This window comes from Tursiops truncatus, chromosome X (genome assembly GCF_011762595.2).
Source record: "Tursiops truncatus isolate mTurTru1 chromosome X, mTurTru1.mat.Y, whole genome shotgun sequence".
Taxonomy (NCBI): Eukaryota; Metazoa; Chordata; class Mammalia; order Artiodactyla; family Delphinidae; genus Tursiops; species Tursiops truncatus.
This window is the reverse complement of record NC_047055.1, coordinates 57,915,702-57,932,202: the sequence shown is the minus strand read 5'-3', so window position 1 is coordinate 57,932,202 and position 16,501 is coordinate 57,915,702. Positions and strand designations below refer to the sequence as shown.

The following is a 16,501-nucleotide window of genomic DNA, read 5'->3' as shown; positions in this document are numbered from 1 at the left end:
CGCCGTGGTGCACTAACCCCCTGCAGGCTGTGTTCATGCCGCCAACCCCAGTCCTCTCCCTGCGTTGCGACCAAAGCCGGAGCCTCAGCTCCTAGCCCCGCCCGCCCTGAGCAGACAAGACTCTCGGGCTGTTGAGTGCCGGTCGGCACCGATCCTCTCTGCGGGAATCTCTCCACTTTGCCCTCCACACCCCTGTTGCTGTGCTCTCCTCCGCGGCCCCGAAGCTTTCCCCCTCCGCCACCTGCAGTCTCCGCCCATGAAGGGGCTTCCTAGTGTGTGGAAACTTTTCCTCCTTCACTACTCCCTCCCTCTGGTGTAGGTCCCGTCCCTATTCTTTTGTCTCTGTTTATTCTTTTTTCTTTTGCCCTACCCAGGTATGTGGGGAGTTTCTTGCCTTTGGGGAGTTCTGAGGTCTTCTGCCAGCGTTCAGTAGGTGTTCTGTAGGAGTTGTTCCACGTGTAGATGTATTTCTGCTGTATCTGTGGGGATGAAGGTGATCTCCATGTCTTACTCTTCCGCCATCTTCCCGATTTGAGATGGTTTTATTTATTCCTTTCCAACTTAGTGTCTTCTATTTCTTTTTCTTTTCTGAATGCACTGACTAGAACGTCCAGTAAAATGTTGAACAGAAGTGGTGAGAGTGGCATTTTGTATGTTTCTGATGTAAAGAAGAAAACACTCATTCTGTTACTAGTAAGTATGACCTAGCTGTAGGAGTTTTGTGTTAAGAGAACATATTCTGTATATTAGTCCTTTGAAATTTCCTAAGACTTTCAATTCCTGAAATGGTCCAGGGTGCAGTCAGTTTTTTATACATTTCCATTTGTGCTTGAAAATATTATGTAGTTTGCAGTTGTTCAATGCACTGTGCTATATATATCCGTGAGATCAAGCTTGTTGAATATATTTTTCTGTACCAGCAGTCAATAGATTTTTTTCTTAAAATGCGCTATAGTAAATATTTTAAACATATGCAACTCTGTCACATCGTCTCAACTGCTGTTGTAGCACAAAAGCAGCCGTAGACAATACGTTAATGAATGAGTATAGCTGGTGACCCTATAAAACTTGATTTACATAAACTGGTGACTAGTCCATGGGCTATAGTTTGCCCACTTCTGCTCGTTACTATTAGTTTTTATTTTAATCTGGTTTTTGATCAGCCATCATGGAGAATAAGTTAAACTTCCTCTATGATGGCAAATTTGTCTATTTCCCCTTGTTTCATGTATTTTGAGAATATATTAATAGATGTATACAAGTTTAAGAATGTACTCTCTCATTATTTAAACTTTTTGTCTTAATATAGGCACTTGATCTCTAGTAATGATTTTTGTCTCAAAGTCTGTTTTGTCTAATATTAATATAGCTTATAGTAGCTTTCTTTTGGTGGCTATTTGCCCAATATGTATTTTTTATTCCTTTTTTTCCCTAACCTTTCTAAATAGTTGTTTTAACAATGTCTCATAAACAAAATGTTGGCTGTATTTTGTAAATGCAATCTCGTCATCTTTGTCTTTCAACTAGATCATTTTATCCGTTTGCATCTATTATAATTTTTAATATCTTTGGAATCATTTCTACCAAGTTTTTGTGGTTTTTGTTTTTCTTACCTCTTCTGTTCTTTTATTTCCTTTCTTTGCTTTATTTTCTCTCTCTCTTTTTTTTCTATAACATAGTTTGTTAATTCTGCCTTCTTTTTATTTTCTTTTATTGGTCACCCTAGAAATTTTAACCTGCATTCATTTCAAGTCTCATCAGTATATTTACCCTCTGTCCAAACCATATTAAGAACCGAGAACATTTTAATTTCTGACATCCCTTCCTAACTTATACTATATTGATACTCAGAGATGTAGTTCTATTTTTTAAACACATGCCTAAAAATTATTATTTTATACGTTCATTGTTTTAGTTTTACCCACATATTTACCACTTTCTTTGCTAATCATTCCTTCTTCCATCACAAACCTTCTCAATGGGAATATTTTTATTCTGCCTTAAGTACATGTTTTAAAATTTCCCACTGAGGGTCATTTGGTTACACATTATCTTGGGTTTTATCTGTCTGTGTCCTTCTCCCCTCATTTTTGAAAAAAAGATATTCTACGGAGTATATAATTCTCAGTTAAGTTACTTTTTTTTAGTGCATTGAAGATATTATATTGTGTCTTCCAGTGTTGTTTTTGAGAAATCAAAGTTTATCTAATTTTTATTCCTTTGAAGGTAATCTGTCTTTTCTCTCTGGCTTTTTTTTTTAATATCCCCTCTTTGTCCTTGGTGTTATAGAGTTTTACTATGACTTGTCTAATTGTGGAGTACTTTTTATTTATCCTGTTTGGGATATGTTAGTTTTCTGAACCTGTCAAGTGTTCATAAGTTCTGGAAAAATCTTGACTATTCTCTTCAAATATTACTTCTGCCCCATCTTTCTCCTTTTCTCTGGAACTCTGATTAGACATATATTAATATTTCTCACTCTATCATACGTATCTCTTTCATACTTATTTTTATTTCTTTGCATAAAAATTTCTTTAGGTCTACTAATTCACAAAATCTCTCAGCAACTGTAAACTGTATCCAATCTATTAAAACTTATCAATTGAGTTCTTTATTTGTTTTAATTTCCAGTTCTAGAAGTTCTCTTTCTCTTTATTTTCATTAGCTTTGGTAATTTTTGTAGTCTCTTGCTCTTAACTCAAATTTCCTCTTTTATTTCTCTAAAAATAAAAAATATATGTATTTGATACCATATGTTCTAGTATATACATTTTTTGTGGCTCTGATTCTGCTCTTTGTTGTTTCTGCTAGCTCTTGTCCAGATGCTTCCTTGTGTTTTCTGATTTTGCTTCTTTGTGTTTTTTAATTTTTCAAAATTGTGGTCTCATATTTCTTGGACCTTTATCTGTTGTAAATCTTTGAAGTCTGGGTAGCTTCCTTCAGAGAGGAGATGTTCATTTGCTTCTGCCAAGCATCTGTGGGGGATACCAGCCTGGGAGCACCTTAAATGTATACTTAATTTGAGATTTCTTAGATTATCAAGATAGTTTTATGCTGCACATTATGAGTTCTCACTTGTGCTTGCCAATTCTTAGGAAATATTTCTTTCCTCTCTACTCCATGCCCAATCTTTGAGACAATCAGTTTTCCTAACAGTTCCTTGGAGTGAACTGTTTATTTCTAGTTCAACCTTAAATTGAGCATGCAGCACCTTGAGATGCCAATTTTATAGGCTCTCCAGTAAGATTGCCCACCTCAAGCTCATTCTGGGTTTTGTTTCCTGATCCCATACTCCATGAACCATCTGTTTTACAGCAAATGACATCAAGGTAAAAGCTGGCTTAAAATACATTTTATCAGCATTTTTAGTTGTTTTCAGTAGGAATGTTGATGAGGATTCTTATTCTGCCATACTGATGGAAAAGGAAGTTCAGCTATTTTATATTTTTGACATGAATTTTTTTCCTTCTAGCTCCCCATATATACTGCACCACCTCTCCAGTCTAAATATGTTGATGAGCAGCCTGGTCATTTACAAATGGGCTTTGCGTCCATTCGCACTACAACTGGTCGTTATATTGGCTGGTGCAAGGTAAGTGAATTCCGATAGTGGTTTCATATCAGAGGGTTCTCATTTTATTACATAACAGTTGTTCCAGTTATTCATTGAAGTGTAACAAACTACCCCAAAACTTAGTGGTTTAAAACAGCAACTGTTCTATCTCATGATTTTGTGAGTCAGAAATTTAATCAGACTTCAGACAGCTGATTCTTCTGTTGCATGTGGTGTTGACAGAGGCCACCCAGTGGTATTCATCAGGTGAATGGGCTGATTTAGAGGGTCCAAGACAGCTTCATTCTCTTCGCTGGCACCTTGTCACAGATGGCTAGAAGGCTGGGCTCAGCTGGGAATGTTGACTGAAGCATCCACACCTGGCCTCAGGTAGTCAGATAACTTACATGGACAGTTCAGGGCTCCTAGAGAATATGTTGCAAGAGGCCTTAGTCAGAATTTGCCAAGCTTCTTACCTGTCTTCAGGTGTCCAGGAAGGTTACTTCTACAGCATTCTGTTGTTAAATGAAGTCATTAAGGCCAACCCAGTTTTTATGGGAGGGGAATTAGATACCATCTCTCAATATGAGTAGCAGCAAAGAATTTGTGGCCATATTTAATCTACTCTACCACTACTGCATAGATTAAAGTAGTTCAGCAAGCATTTATGTCACGTGGCGTGTACAAAACATTGCTTGACCTTTTATATGAAGTTCTGAGATTACTTCTGCATTGTTAGTTATTTGGCTGAGTAAAATATTCACTTGTTAGGTTTAGTTCATAAGACCGTTTTGACTATAGTCAGCTATTGGGCAAAATAGAATTCACCTTATTTTAATACTTAGCCTTCAATCATCATTATCCAGCAGCAGAGGGGTGGAGTAAGCTAGTACAATACTGCTGTTTCATAATCATCGCATCAACATAGATGTGTGCTAACATCAACATCTGCAGTGTCAGTGTCATAATGATAATGGTGGTACCATTGTTTTCATCATTCTGACCTAATAACCACAAAACTTTTCCTCAAGTCTAACCTATCCAATTGTGAACCCTTGTGCTTTTTTTTGTTTCTAATCCATTCTTTTTAAAAAGAAAATTCTAATGGTCTTATGAAATATCAAATCTGTGAACTCTGGTCATTTCAGATATTTAAAACGTCTGATGAATACATGGTGTTATTTTTTTTAAATTTGTGCCTGTCAGACAATTCTAATAGACTTTTATAATTCTAATAATACACTTTTAATAGTTTGACTAGTTGTACTACACACTATTAACAGTTTGGTCTCAGCAGGAAATAGCTTAACTAATTAGGGTCTGAGTCATGCCCCTGAGGCTGTATGCCAACAGCTGGATGATTCAGACTGAAGTCTCTTGACACCTAATTTTCCGTAGTGTTCTCAAAGTTGTTTTCAGTGAGGTTAATTGTTCCTGTGAGATCTTTAAATTGCTGTTGTTACTATCACCCAATTTAAGACTAAAAGGACTTTTTACTCTGGTAATATGCTGAAATGAATAGATTGAAGAAGGGCACTTTCAAATGCATTTCATCTTCAATGTAAACATTTCCTCTCTAATGTTCTCCTTAAAATGTAATCTATTCTTTAAAAATTACCTCCGGCTCAAATTACATTCTACATTAAACTTAGAATCACAGGGCAAATTCAATTTCTATTCCTACTCCTTAGTGTTTCGAAATTTAGGTAGCAGCGACCTCCAGTGGTAAAAGTGAATTCCTAAACACAGCTAAGGAAAATTTCCCCAAAGTTTTCTTCCTCAACAGTTACATTATTCCCAATCAACTGATCAGTAAGCATTATAATTTTGAGGTGAAATTTTCTCAAGAGACAGTCCCCAAGGAGAAGTAGCTCAGTGGCAGTTAGGGTCTGTGTTGGTTTGTACAGCTTTAAACCATGATGAACAGGATGAACTTCTGCATCTGATCATCATGAAAGTATCTGTCTGAGACAAAGTTACTAATACCAAGATATATCAATAGAAATAATTTAATTCTTTCCTATCTAATATAATAATATCTATTGTCTTTGCTTTGAAAATCTCTTTTTTTGTTTTTATCCCATGGTTTCATAGCAACTAGTTCAGAGATGGAGACCACATATTTAGACTGTGTTTTCTAGTTTTATCAATAGAGTACAGCATGACTATGGGCAATTACTATGGGTAAATTATTCCATGCCTTCATTTTTCTTCTGATGTACTTGAGATAGTACATATCAAAAAATGTGTGTAACAATATTTCTTGCATTAAAATAAATAGTTAGAAACAGGTAAAAAGAATCTTTGATTTAAAGCTTTAATCCCTTCAGTGGGCTAATATAATCTTGATTTGCAGATAATTTATGTTCCTGTTGAAAACAAGATGGACACTAGTCTGTGTAGGATGATTTCTATTCTAAGATAAATGTCTTATTTAGATTTATTTTTCTCATTCTAATGAACACTAAGAAAAAGGGAGAAGATGAAGCACTTTTCTTTAGGCTTTTTGTTGTTTTCTCCACAAATCATTATGTTGTTGCTGCCTCATCTTTATTAATCAGATGTTGCTTCTAAGCTGAAATATACCTCTCTTCATGCTTCTAAAAAATTCCATTCATTTTTCTACGCTATCATAAAATAAGATGATAAATCTCTGTACTTCTGTAATAACTTTTCTGTGAGCTACTCTGATTATTTTATTGGCATTACTTTACCCATTTATATGAGGAATATAGCAAACAAGTATTATCCATGTTAAATAGAATGAAAAGCAAGAAGTGAAGAGAAGCTAAGTTCAACAAGTGTCCACATAGAGAATAAACAGGAAAACTAGATTTAGATTTTGGTGCAATTTCATATAATCTCAAAGATGTGGGCTATTTGACCTAATTGTCAACATCTTCAAAAATGCAGATGTCCTTTTTTCCCCCTTTTTACTTAGGGTGTTTATGTCTTCATGAAATATGGGATAATGGATACAGTACAATTTGGAAAAGGTAGGTTGAGTGAACTGTCTATAATTAGAAATGTTCTATTGTCTTTTTAACTTGCAAGGTTTAAATGTGAGAAAAATAAACTTGGTATGTTATCCATTATCATGTTTTACCAACTCAGAAGATACTCTATATAGCAGTTTATAATAATAATAACAAAGCAATAGTATCTGTTATTTATTTAGCAATTATATGTTGAGGCATTATGATGAGCATGTTACATAATTTATCTAATTTTATTTTGTAGCAAATTTCTGGATGTCGGTATTATAATGACTCCCATTCTACAGATGAGGAAACTGGGGTTTAGAGGGGTTAAGTAGATTACCAAGGTCACATAGCTAGTAAGTGGCAACACCTGGACTCAAACTGGCTGTTTTAGGTACGAAACGCATATTGTATACTCATACAGCATAAATTAAACATATATCTCCATTGTTATTAATTAGTTTAAATAAGTACTATTTGATGTTAAAATACATAGTATTTTGCTATTGATTGCTAGGAAACACGATATCAATTAGTCACCCTAGAATATTTGAGCTAGTGTTGGAAAACAATTGTGTTTGACTCGTTAGTTTGATAATGTTGTTTGGCAGCAGGTATAGCTCCCTAACATTTTTTAGACTAAGCCAGTTGTCAAAATAAATGTGTATTGGGGGACAGAAAGAACACCTAAAATTTTAAATGCCTCTGTGATGTTGAAATGCCTCTGTGTATGTATTATCATTATTTAATGTGTGTAGGAATTAATTCCAATTAAGTCCAAATTATATTCCTCATCAACCTTGAAGAATATGATTAAATTCCATTAAATTAATAATTAAATAAATAATTATGATAGAAGAGTGTGTTTTTTGGATTGCATGGAACCAGAAACCATTTAAATATATAAAAAGCCAAGAAATTTGGACCTCTGCCCCCTTTCCATCTATTTTTTGTCTAGACTCACTTCTCATTCTGCTCATTGGTTTTAACCAAGAGCAATGGCTTCTCTGAGTTTACTGAGGAGTAGTGGCAAGCAGAGTGATAGCTGCATGTTTCCTTAGACTGTTATTCAAAGTTTCCTGCTAAAGTATCTATTTCAGTTCTTACTAGATCCTACCAATGTTTGAACAGATAAGGCCAGAAGCATTTCCATTGTAAGAATATAATACATACACAATGAGGAATTTGCTTTATAGTAATTCATCTTAATCCATATAATGCTAGTGTACACTCTAGCATTATATTTCATTAAAGTGTAATAATCGCCTGTATTAAGGAAACAAATACCATTAAATCAGCTGTGGAAGGAAGATTTTATTTTGTAACAAGTAACTATTAACAACTGGCTTTTTAAGTTGCTGGTCAAATCATTATTTTGTGTAGTTCTTTTGAAGAATGTTTTAAACCATCTGCTATTATCTTAGCAAATCTCTAACTTTTCTTCATCATACCTATATAGAATGTCAATTATAGTAAGTTATTTATATTATTTTTCAAATGATTTCTTGAGATGCATATGTCTATTTGAAGAATCCACCTCGAGATTTTCTTCCGAAAATTGGAGTGATTACAGTTTCAGGATTGGCAGGCTTCATTTCAGCGAGAAAAGGTAGGGTTAAAAATATATAATCTTTCTTTTAATGCCATTATATTAATTTCTGAATTTATTTATACAAACAGTTTAAGCACAGTGTACAGTAAGTCCCCTACATATGAAACTTCAAGTTGCAAACTTTCAGAGATGCAAACAGGCATTCGCATGTCCAATCATGTAAGTTAGTTCACGTGTCTGGCGTTGCTAAGAAGCACCAAGTGATAACGATGGAAACAAAAGTGAAAATAATTGAGAGAGTAGAGCGAGGCGAAAAGATGGTAGACGTCACTCTTTCTTATAACATGAATCATTCAACCATCGGCAAGATTGTAAAGAACAAGAACAAGATCGTGGAACATGGGAAGTCTATTGTGCCAGTGATGTGGACAATAATATCAAAGAAGCGTGGAAAAGTGATGGAGGACATGGTGAAACTTCTCAGTGTGTGGATGCAGGATCAGCATCAGCGTTAAGTCCCACTTAGCTTAATGCTGGTTCAAGGGGAAGGGAAAAGCCTTTATAAAGACTTGAAGAAGAAATACAGCAAAGAATCAGAGGGCCCATCTTTTAATGCCAGGCATGGCTGGCTTCATCAGTTCAAGGCTAGAGCCAACATTTACAACGTAAAAGTAAGTGGCGAGGCCGTGAGTGCAGATATGGTAGCTGCCTGGGAATTTCCTAAAATGCTTCGGGAAATTATTGATGAAGACGTGTATTTACCCGAGCAGGTTTTTAATGTGGATGAGACAGGACTGTACTGGGAGAGGATGCCAGACCGAAGTTATATCAGCAAGGAAGAAAAGTTGATGCCAGGCTATAAAGCAGCAAAGGATAGGCTAACTCTGTTGTTTGGTGGCAGTGCTTCCAGCAAGATGAAGCTGAAGCCTCTCTTAGTTTATCATTCAGAGAACCCAAGAGCCCTGTAAAACAGCCAAGGGCTCTCTTCCTGTTGTGTGGAAGAGTAACCCCAAAGCCTGGGTTACAGAGGCCATTTTCCAGTACTGCTTTTTCCACCACTTTATTCTGGAGGTAGGGAAATATTGCTTGGAGAAGGACGTCCCATTCAACATTCTTTTGCTGCTCGACAGTGCTCCAGGCCACCCCCCATTCATGGACGACTTTCATCCCAATGTCAAAGTAGTGCATCTACCACCGAATACTACATCGCTTATCCAACCTATGGACCAGGGAGTTATAGCCACTTTCAAGAAATATTATTTACGTCACACTTTTCGTCAGGAAGTAAAGGCAAGTGACGAATCAGGAACAACCTTGCGACAATTTTGGAAGGACTATAACATCTACAAGACCATAAAAAACATTGACTTTGCTTGGCATGAGGTTACGGCCATCACCATGAATGGGGTTTGGAAGAACCTTTGCCCGCAGTTTGTTCACAATTTTTGTGGATTTGAAAAGGTGGATGAGGAGTCCAAAGAGGTCTTCAGCAACTTAGTGACCCTCAGCGAGAAGCTGGAGCTAGATCTGCAAGAGGACGACTTCATTGAACTGCTTTCTGTGCAACATGAGGAGCTTAGTAATGAAGACCTGATGGAATTGGAGGCCCAGAGAAAGGATGAAGAGAGACAAGAGGAAGAAGTAACTGAAGAACTGAAGAGATTCACGGCGCAGGAAATGGCAAGGGGATTTTCTTAGTTTTTGAGGCACAGGACCCTAATGTAGAATGGTACACAAAGGTTGCAGCAGCCGTTCAGAATGCAATCCAGTGCTACAGTGTCATCTGTGACGAGAAGAAAAGAGCTACTACCCAGACATCACTGGATCGTTTCTTTTAGAGGGTAGATAGAAATGAATCCAGCAAGGAGCCAGAACCTATGCCACCAACGTCAGGCATGAGTGAAATTGCAGCTTGCCCTCTATCTCCTGTTGCTGATGATCCTTCAGCTCTACATCTCCCATTTCCTCTCGCTCCTCCAGTCAGTGACTCTCCTTGCTTGTTCACTCGATGCCAGCCCCTGTATGCCAGCTGTTGTACTGTATTGCTGTACTTCTTGAGGTACTGTACTGTAAGATTAAAAATGTTTTCTTTATTTTTTGTGTTTGTTTTTTATGTATTATTTGTGTGAAAAGTATTTTAAACCTATTACAGTACAGTACTGTGTAGCTGATTGTGTTAGTTGGGTACCTAGGACTAACTTTGTTGGACTTAACAAACAAATTGGATTTACAAACACGCTTTCGGAATGGAACTCGTTTGTATGTAGGAGACTTACTGTACCACTCTTCTGATTCAGGGAACATTTTCTATTAGTGTAGTGAACTGCTTACCAGTCAGGTTCCCAGATGCCAGCCAATGGCCAGTCCTGTAAGCATGCCTTTCTAACAATGGCAGTCTTGGGCATATGTTAACTCTTTTCTGCACATCACTAAATAACTCTTTCATAAGCACATGGTGAATTTTGTATTTGCCCATCTTCCATCTCTGGGTATAGAAATCTCTCTCAGTAGGATTACTGCCTCCACTCCTCACCTAAGCCCTTACTAAGCTGGTGCAGTTCTCTGGTCAGTAGCCATCTGGGGCACCTTCCATTCATCCTCTGTCCCCAGTGCCAGTCATTGTCCGCAAATTAAATTACATGTTGTTGCAAGTCACAGCTCTGAACCAACCTGGAATCTGACATCAGATATGTTATGGTTGGTTTGCTCAGCTTTAGTCCTTAAAGTAGCCTTAACCCAAGTACACCTAATCAGATACAAAACATCTGAATTATAAGAACATTCCAGCATTCTAACTCTAGCCCATATATCTTATCCCAATAGATCTTCCCTATAGCTAGTATTAATCATAGCTTGTATCATATTTTTTATTCTAACACTATATGTAACTTCTAATTGAATACATGTTATAAATTATTCATTAGGAAAGACATTGAAAATCAGGATCACCACATGTAACAATAAGAGAAAGAATTAAATTTTGAATGAAACCGGCCAAAGCATATTACTCATTTCTCAGTGAGAAACTCATAATCCACTTGTAAGAGAAAATGTTCCTTAGGTCATTCACAATGACTCCATGTGTCAGAGCTAGAATAATCTAACCCAGTATTTTTCAAATTACAGAGCTCAGTTTATAAGTAGGTAGTGAAATAAATGTGGTGACTCTCAGGAAGCATTTTATTAAAAAATAAAATAGAGGACAATAGCAAATATCAGAGTGTTTTGTACTCAGTATGGATAAATATTCTGAAACTTCTGTTTCAGTGGAGTGTGTATGTGTGTGTGTGAAAGAGAGAAACGTCAGAGACAGAAACAGAGAGAGAGAGAGGTCATAATGTAAAATTTGTTCTTTAGTATGAGTCATGGTCAAAAATGTACGAAAGATGTTGGTTTAGTCTAACCCTATAATGCTACAGCTAGAGGTCCAGAGAAAGGAAATCATTCAATGATTTCATAGTACATATTACATAGCTAGTTAGTGTCTTGTGTCTAGAGTCCCTTTCTACTTACAGGAGTAGGGCTATTGAACCCAAGTGAAATTTATTTTCTTGTAAACTGACCTTTCATATCAAGTAAAGAGAGGATGAATGTAAGTCTTTTTAATATTGAAAATAATAACAAAGATGTATGTGTGAGAAATATTCCAGTGTGTGTGTGTGTGTGTGTGTGTGTGTGTGTGTGTGTGTGTATATGTATGCAATGGAATATTACTCAGCCATAAAAAAGAATGAAATAATGCCATTTGCAGCAACATGGATGGACCTAGAGATTATCATACTAAGTGAAGTAAGTCAGACGGAGAAAGACAAATATCATGTGATATCACTTATATGTGGAATCTAAAAAAATTATGTAAATGAACTTATTTACAAAACAGAAACAGACTTACAGACATAGAAAACAAACTTACGGTTACCAAAGGGGATAGCGGAGGTGGGGGTGTAGGGAAGTAAATTAGGAGTTTGGGATTAACAGATACTACTATATGTAAAATAAACAATAAGGACCTACTATATAACACAGAGAACTATATTCAATATCTTGGGATAACCTATAATGAAAAAGAATCTGAAAGAAAATATATATAACTGAATCACTTTGCTGTACACCTGAAACTAACACAGCATTGTAAATTAACTATACTTCAATTTTAACACATTATTGACTGGGGGATTTTTGCAGAAACTGACACCTGTGGCCATAATATATCTCTGGTCAAAAATGTGTTAAAAGGTTTCAAAAAAGTATAACAACTACAAAAAAAGTAAATAAAAAATAAAATAAGATGACACATCAAGGAAAAACTGCCACCTTCCAAGTTTAGGAGCAGCACAATTAGGGGAGTTTGACTGAGTCAAGGAAACCTACATTAAAGGATGCTAGGTCAGTAAAATCAACAACCAAACTACAGATACTAGAATAATAGTCAGCAAGACATATTTTAATATAGTTAGACCCTCTTTCCCAGTATCACAAAAACCTGTCAATATTTAAAGGAAAGCTACAGTAAAGGTTGAAGCAGCCTACTACCCACCTCCCTCAATGCTCTGTCTGTTGTAGACATGACTGTAGAAGGCCTCCTTACTAATAAACTGGACAGAGAAATACATCTTGTTTTTACCTACCCTAAACTATAAAGTTGCCTGCAAACATTGCCAGGTATTTTTCATCATAGTCTTTACTGATATACCAGATAGGGTGTCTCATTTTTAAATTAAGGGTTGTAAGAGCTGTTTCAGAAAATAAAAGTACTTACCCTAATTAGAAACCCCATCATCTAATTGTCCAGATCACATTTACAGTCCAGGGTACCCAGACAAGCATTTAAAGTACATATTGTTTTCAACCAACAGTCTGTTGGAACTAAGCTATGGCTTAGAGTGGTGGGTTTCACACTATTCAATAGAACCTAGGGTTCCATGGAAGTGTTTAGGGGTTGTATAGGGATAAGGAAAAAGCGGTGTAGATAGGGCTTGATAATGAGCTTCACTCCCTCAGGCTAACCAGAGTAGCTTCAAGTCTGTAAGTTTTATATATGAAGTTCCAGGTGAGATTCTATTCAAAAGACTTTTTTAAAGGATTTTGCTATTTAAAAAAAAAAGTTTGAAAATGACTCAGATGCTTAGTTAAGGCACTTTTGGAAATGAATGAATTATTGCAAGTTACTTGCAATTTTTTTAACTTTTTATTTTATATTGGAGTACAGTTGATTAACAATGTTGTGTTAGTTTCAGGTGTACAACAAAGTGATTCAGTTTTACATATACATGTATCTATTCTTTTTCAATTTCTTTTCTCAATTAGGTTGTTACAGAATATTGAGCAGAGTTCCTTCTGCTACACAGTAAGTCCTTGTTGGTTATCCATTTTAAATATAGTAGTGATGTGTACAAGTCAATCCCAAACTCCCTATCTCTCCCCACTACCCATCCCCCCCGGTAACCATAAGTTTGTTCTCCAAGTCTGTGAGTCTGTTTCTGTTTTGTAAATAAGCTCATTTGTCACATTTTTTAAAGATTCTGCATATAAGCGGCATCATATGATATTTCTTCTTCTCTATTAAATTATTACTTTAGTATTCAAAATCAGTGACACGAAGGAATTATGTCCCTTTTAAAATCCTTAGCTGACCAGTTAGTTGGATCCTTTAGCTATCTAAGGACTTAATCAAAAAAGGATCTCTGAGAGTCCATTTCAGTTTAACATGGTGTCACAAAAATGGTAGTTGATTAATTCTCTATATTGTCATGTTTTATTAGATACTTGAAAAAATGTGGTTACAACTGTGGGTTTCTTAGGACATGAAAAAATACCTAGTTTTTTAAAAGAAGAAAATCATCAACCCCCTTTGTGTAGGTAATTATCAATGTTAGATTGAGAATACTTTTCTTAAATTAGACATGACAACTAAGGGGTATTAATTGAACTGTAATACTTAAAGACATTTTACCTATCATCTTGATTGGTACTATTACCTAAAGAAAATTTAACATAGGGTGATGGCTTAAAGGGGAACAAAGAAAGCATGAAAGTTATAAAAGCATCAAGTCTCTGGTAGCATCTGTTTGGAGTTTAATAGTTTGTTTGAATGTCATAGGTTCTAGGTTTAAGAGAATTGCTTATCCACTGGGACTGGCCACTTTAGGAGCAACTGTTTGCTACCCTGTTCAATCAGTAATAATTGCAAAGGTAAGTTCTTTTTAAGCAATAGCTTCATTTCAGTACTTGTTTAAACTCTCAGTGTGACAATGTTTAAATGTCATACAGCACCTGCAACATTTAATTTTCAGAGAAATATAGTTGGTATTCTCTTATTGTTGGCAAAATCACATCAGCATCTCAGCGTGGTAAATGCCATGGTTGATTACATGATTATCACAAATAAATAGGATGAATTTGTTTAAATATTATTCAAGGAAGTAAATGCTGATTTGAGGGTTAAGTTCAGAGACAATGAATTAGAATTTATGGGGAGAAATACTGCTCCATTGTTGAGCTGTGTAAAATTCAGTTTTTAATTAACAGAAAATTATACCTGCTGGCAGTTGTCAGTTCAGCAATTTAAAATAATGCAAGAAATAACCAACTGATAGAAAACAGAGGCTTCTGAGGATTAAAAAAAAATACACACACATATGCACACTCAATTTTGAAATCCATATTATAGTTGTTTTGTCATTTTCTTGTGAGTTTACCCTACAAATCCAAAGATTCTCCTAATGATTTGAAGAGTTTGTGTCAGTATTGTTATTTTATTTTTTAATACATATTTGGATTGAGAAGGAGAACTTTGGGATATAGTTTTTTTCTTCCATTACTTCTACTTTAATTACCAACATTTAACATTTCCCCCTCACATTTGAAGTATTGTGTGGTGTTACCAGGACTTTCTGTACTTGTATTCTCATTACTTCATCTCTTTAATTATTGATGTCGATAAAGCTGCCTATTTAGTATTTTGAGAATGTCAAGGATATAGTGCCCTATGTAGTTTCTAATATGATCAAGCTATAAAAGCTTACAGCAAAGGAAGAGAGCATTATTCATTAAATCTAGTTAAACTTGAGGTAATTGATGGGTAAAATGATAAACTTATTTTTTTTAATATTTTCTAAGAATTTACATAGGAATTAGCCACTTAAGTTCATATAATGTTAGTACTAAAAGAAACCTTTGAGATCATTAGGTTCAACTTCCTCATTTTCTCATTTGCCAATTTGGAAACTGTGGCCCAGAGAAGTTCCAGTGACTGATTTGTCCAGGGTTCTATTCAGCTTCAGACATCTTGCTTCCCTGTCCATTTCTCTTCCCAGTGCATGATGCTGCCACTGATTGTTTTTGTTTGTTTAGAATAATGACTTTGTGGGGTTTTTTTTTTAAATAAAATTGGTTCCTACTTATTCTTAAATAATTTAAGCATTACAAAACAGAATAAGAAAAAAACCAACTAACCACCTGAAATTTTTCATCCAGAAAAATATGTGTTAAAATTTGATAGAATGCTATTCTAGACATTTCTTCATGCATACATAGACATAGAAAGATAGATGGATGAATAGATACAGTTTCGTAAGAACAGGATCATAGTATAGTATGCATCTTATTTTTAATTTTAAAAATAAAGTATGAAGTTTAATTTTACTTTAACAGAAGGAAAATAAAAACAAAAGAATTGCAGGACTCCAAATAAAAAATTCTATGGTAAAAGATATTAATGTGAGTTCCTAAAAGTTCTTCTGTAGTTAAATAATGATTTTTACTTAAATTCCTAGAGTTGAGACCTTTGCTTTTCTTTGACTGTCATATAACAGCATCACATGTAATATCTGGTGAATTGTAATATATATACATATGTGTGTATGTATATATATATATATAGAGAGAGAGAGAGAGAGAGAGAGAGAGACAGAGAGAGAGAGAGAGAGAGAGAGAGGGAGAAAACATGGGTTCTTATCCTGAGATCCATGATAGACTTAAGAGAATCTGTGACTCCCCTGCCCAAAACTATATAAAAACTTGTAGGTATACAATAGGAGCCTTCTAATTTGATATTATCAGGACCAGTAGTTAACAATTAATTGAAAATGTTAAAGCAAGAAGTTTTTTAAAAATCATAAATATGTATCTTAAATATTTTATTTCAATTTAAAACATAAGGTGTGTTCATTTTTCTGTCTTTTGAAGTAGGACTTTTCTATGAGTATGAGTCTCCTAGTTAAAGGTCCATAACATCTTTCTTATAATTATCCATATCTGTAATATGTCTTCTACTGTTTGCAGTTTAGAGGTTTCTTTAAAATCTGATGAACGCCTTTTTTTGGCTGAGGGGGCCACACCCACGCAGCACGCGGGATTTAGTTGCACTGACCAGGGATCTAACTTGCACCGCCTGCAGTGGAAGCAAGGAGTCTT

At 35.4% G+C, this 16,501-nt stretch overlaps 1 protein-coding gene across 4 annotated transcripts in view; it reads left to right on the top strand.

Moving 5' to 3' along the window:
- The window catches only part of APOOL (apolipoprotein O like), a 116,646-nt gene that overhangs the window by 64,503 nt on the left and 35,642 nt on the right, over positions 1-16,501 (top strand). For all 4 annotated transcript variants that reach the window (XM_033849415.2, XM_033849414.2, XM_033849416.2 and 1 more), the window contains 4 exons: positions 3,473-3,592; positions 6,495-6,549; positions 8,045-8,143; positions 14,187-14,278. In XM_033849415.2, coding sequence (XP_033705306.1) covers positions 3,473-3,592; positions 6,495-6,549; positions 8,045-8,143; positions 14,187-14,278 — 366 coding nt within the window. The remainder of the gene's footprint in view (positions 1-3,472; positions 3,593-6,494; positions 6,550-8,044; positions 8,144-14,186; positions 14,279-16,501) is intronic.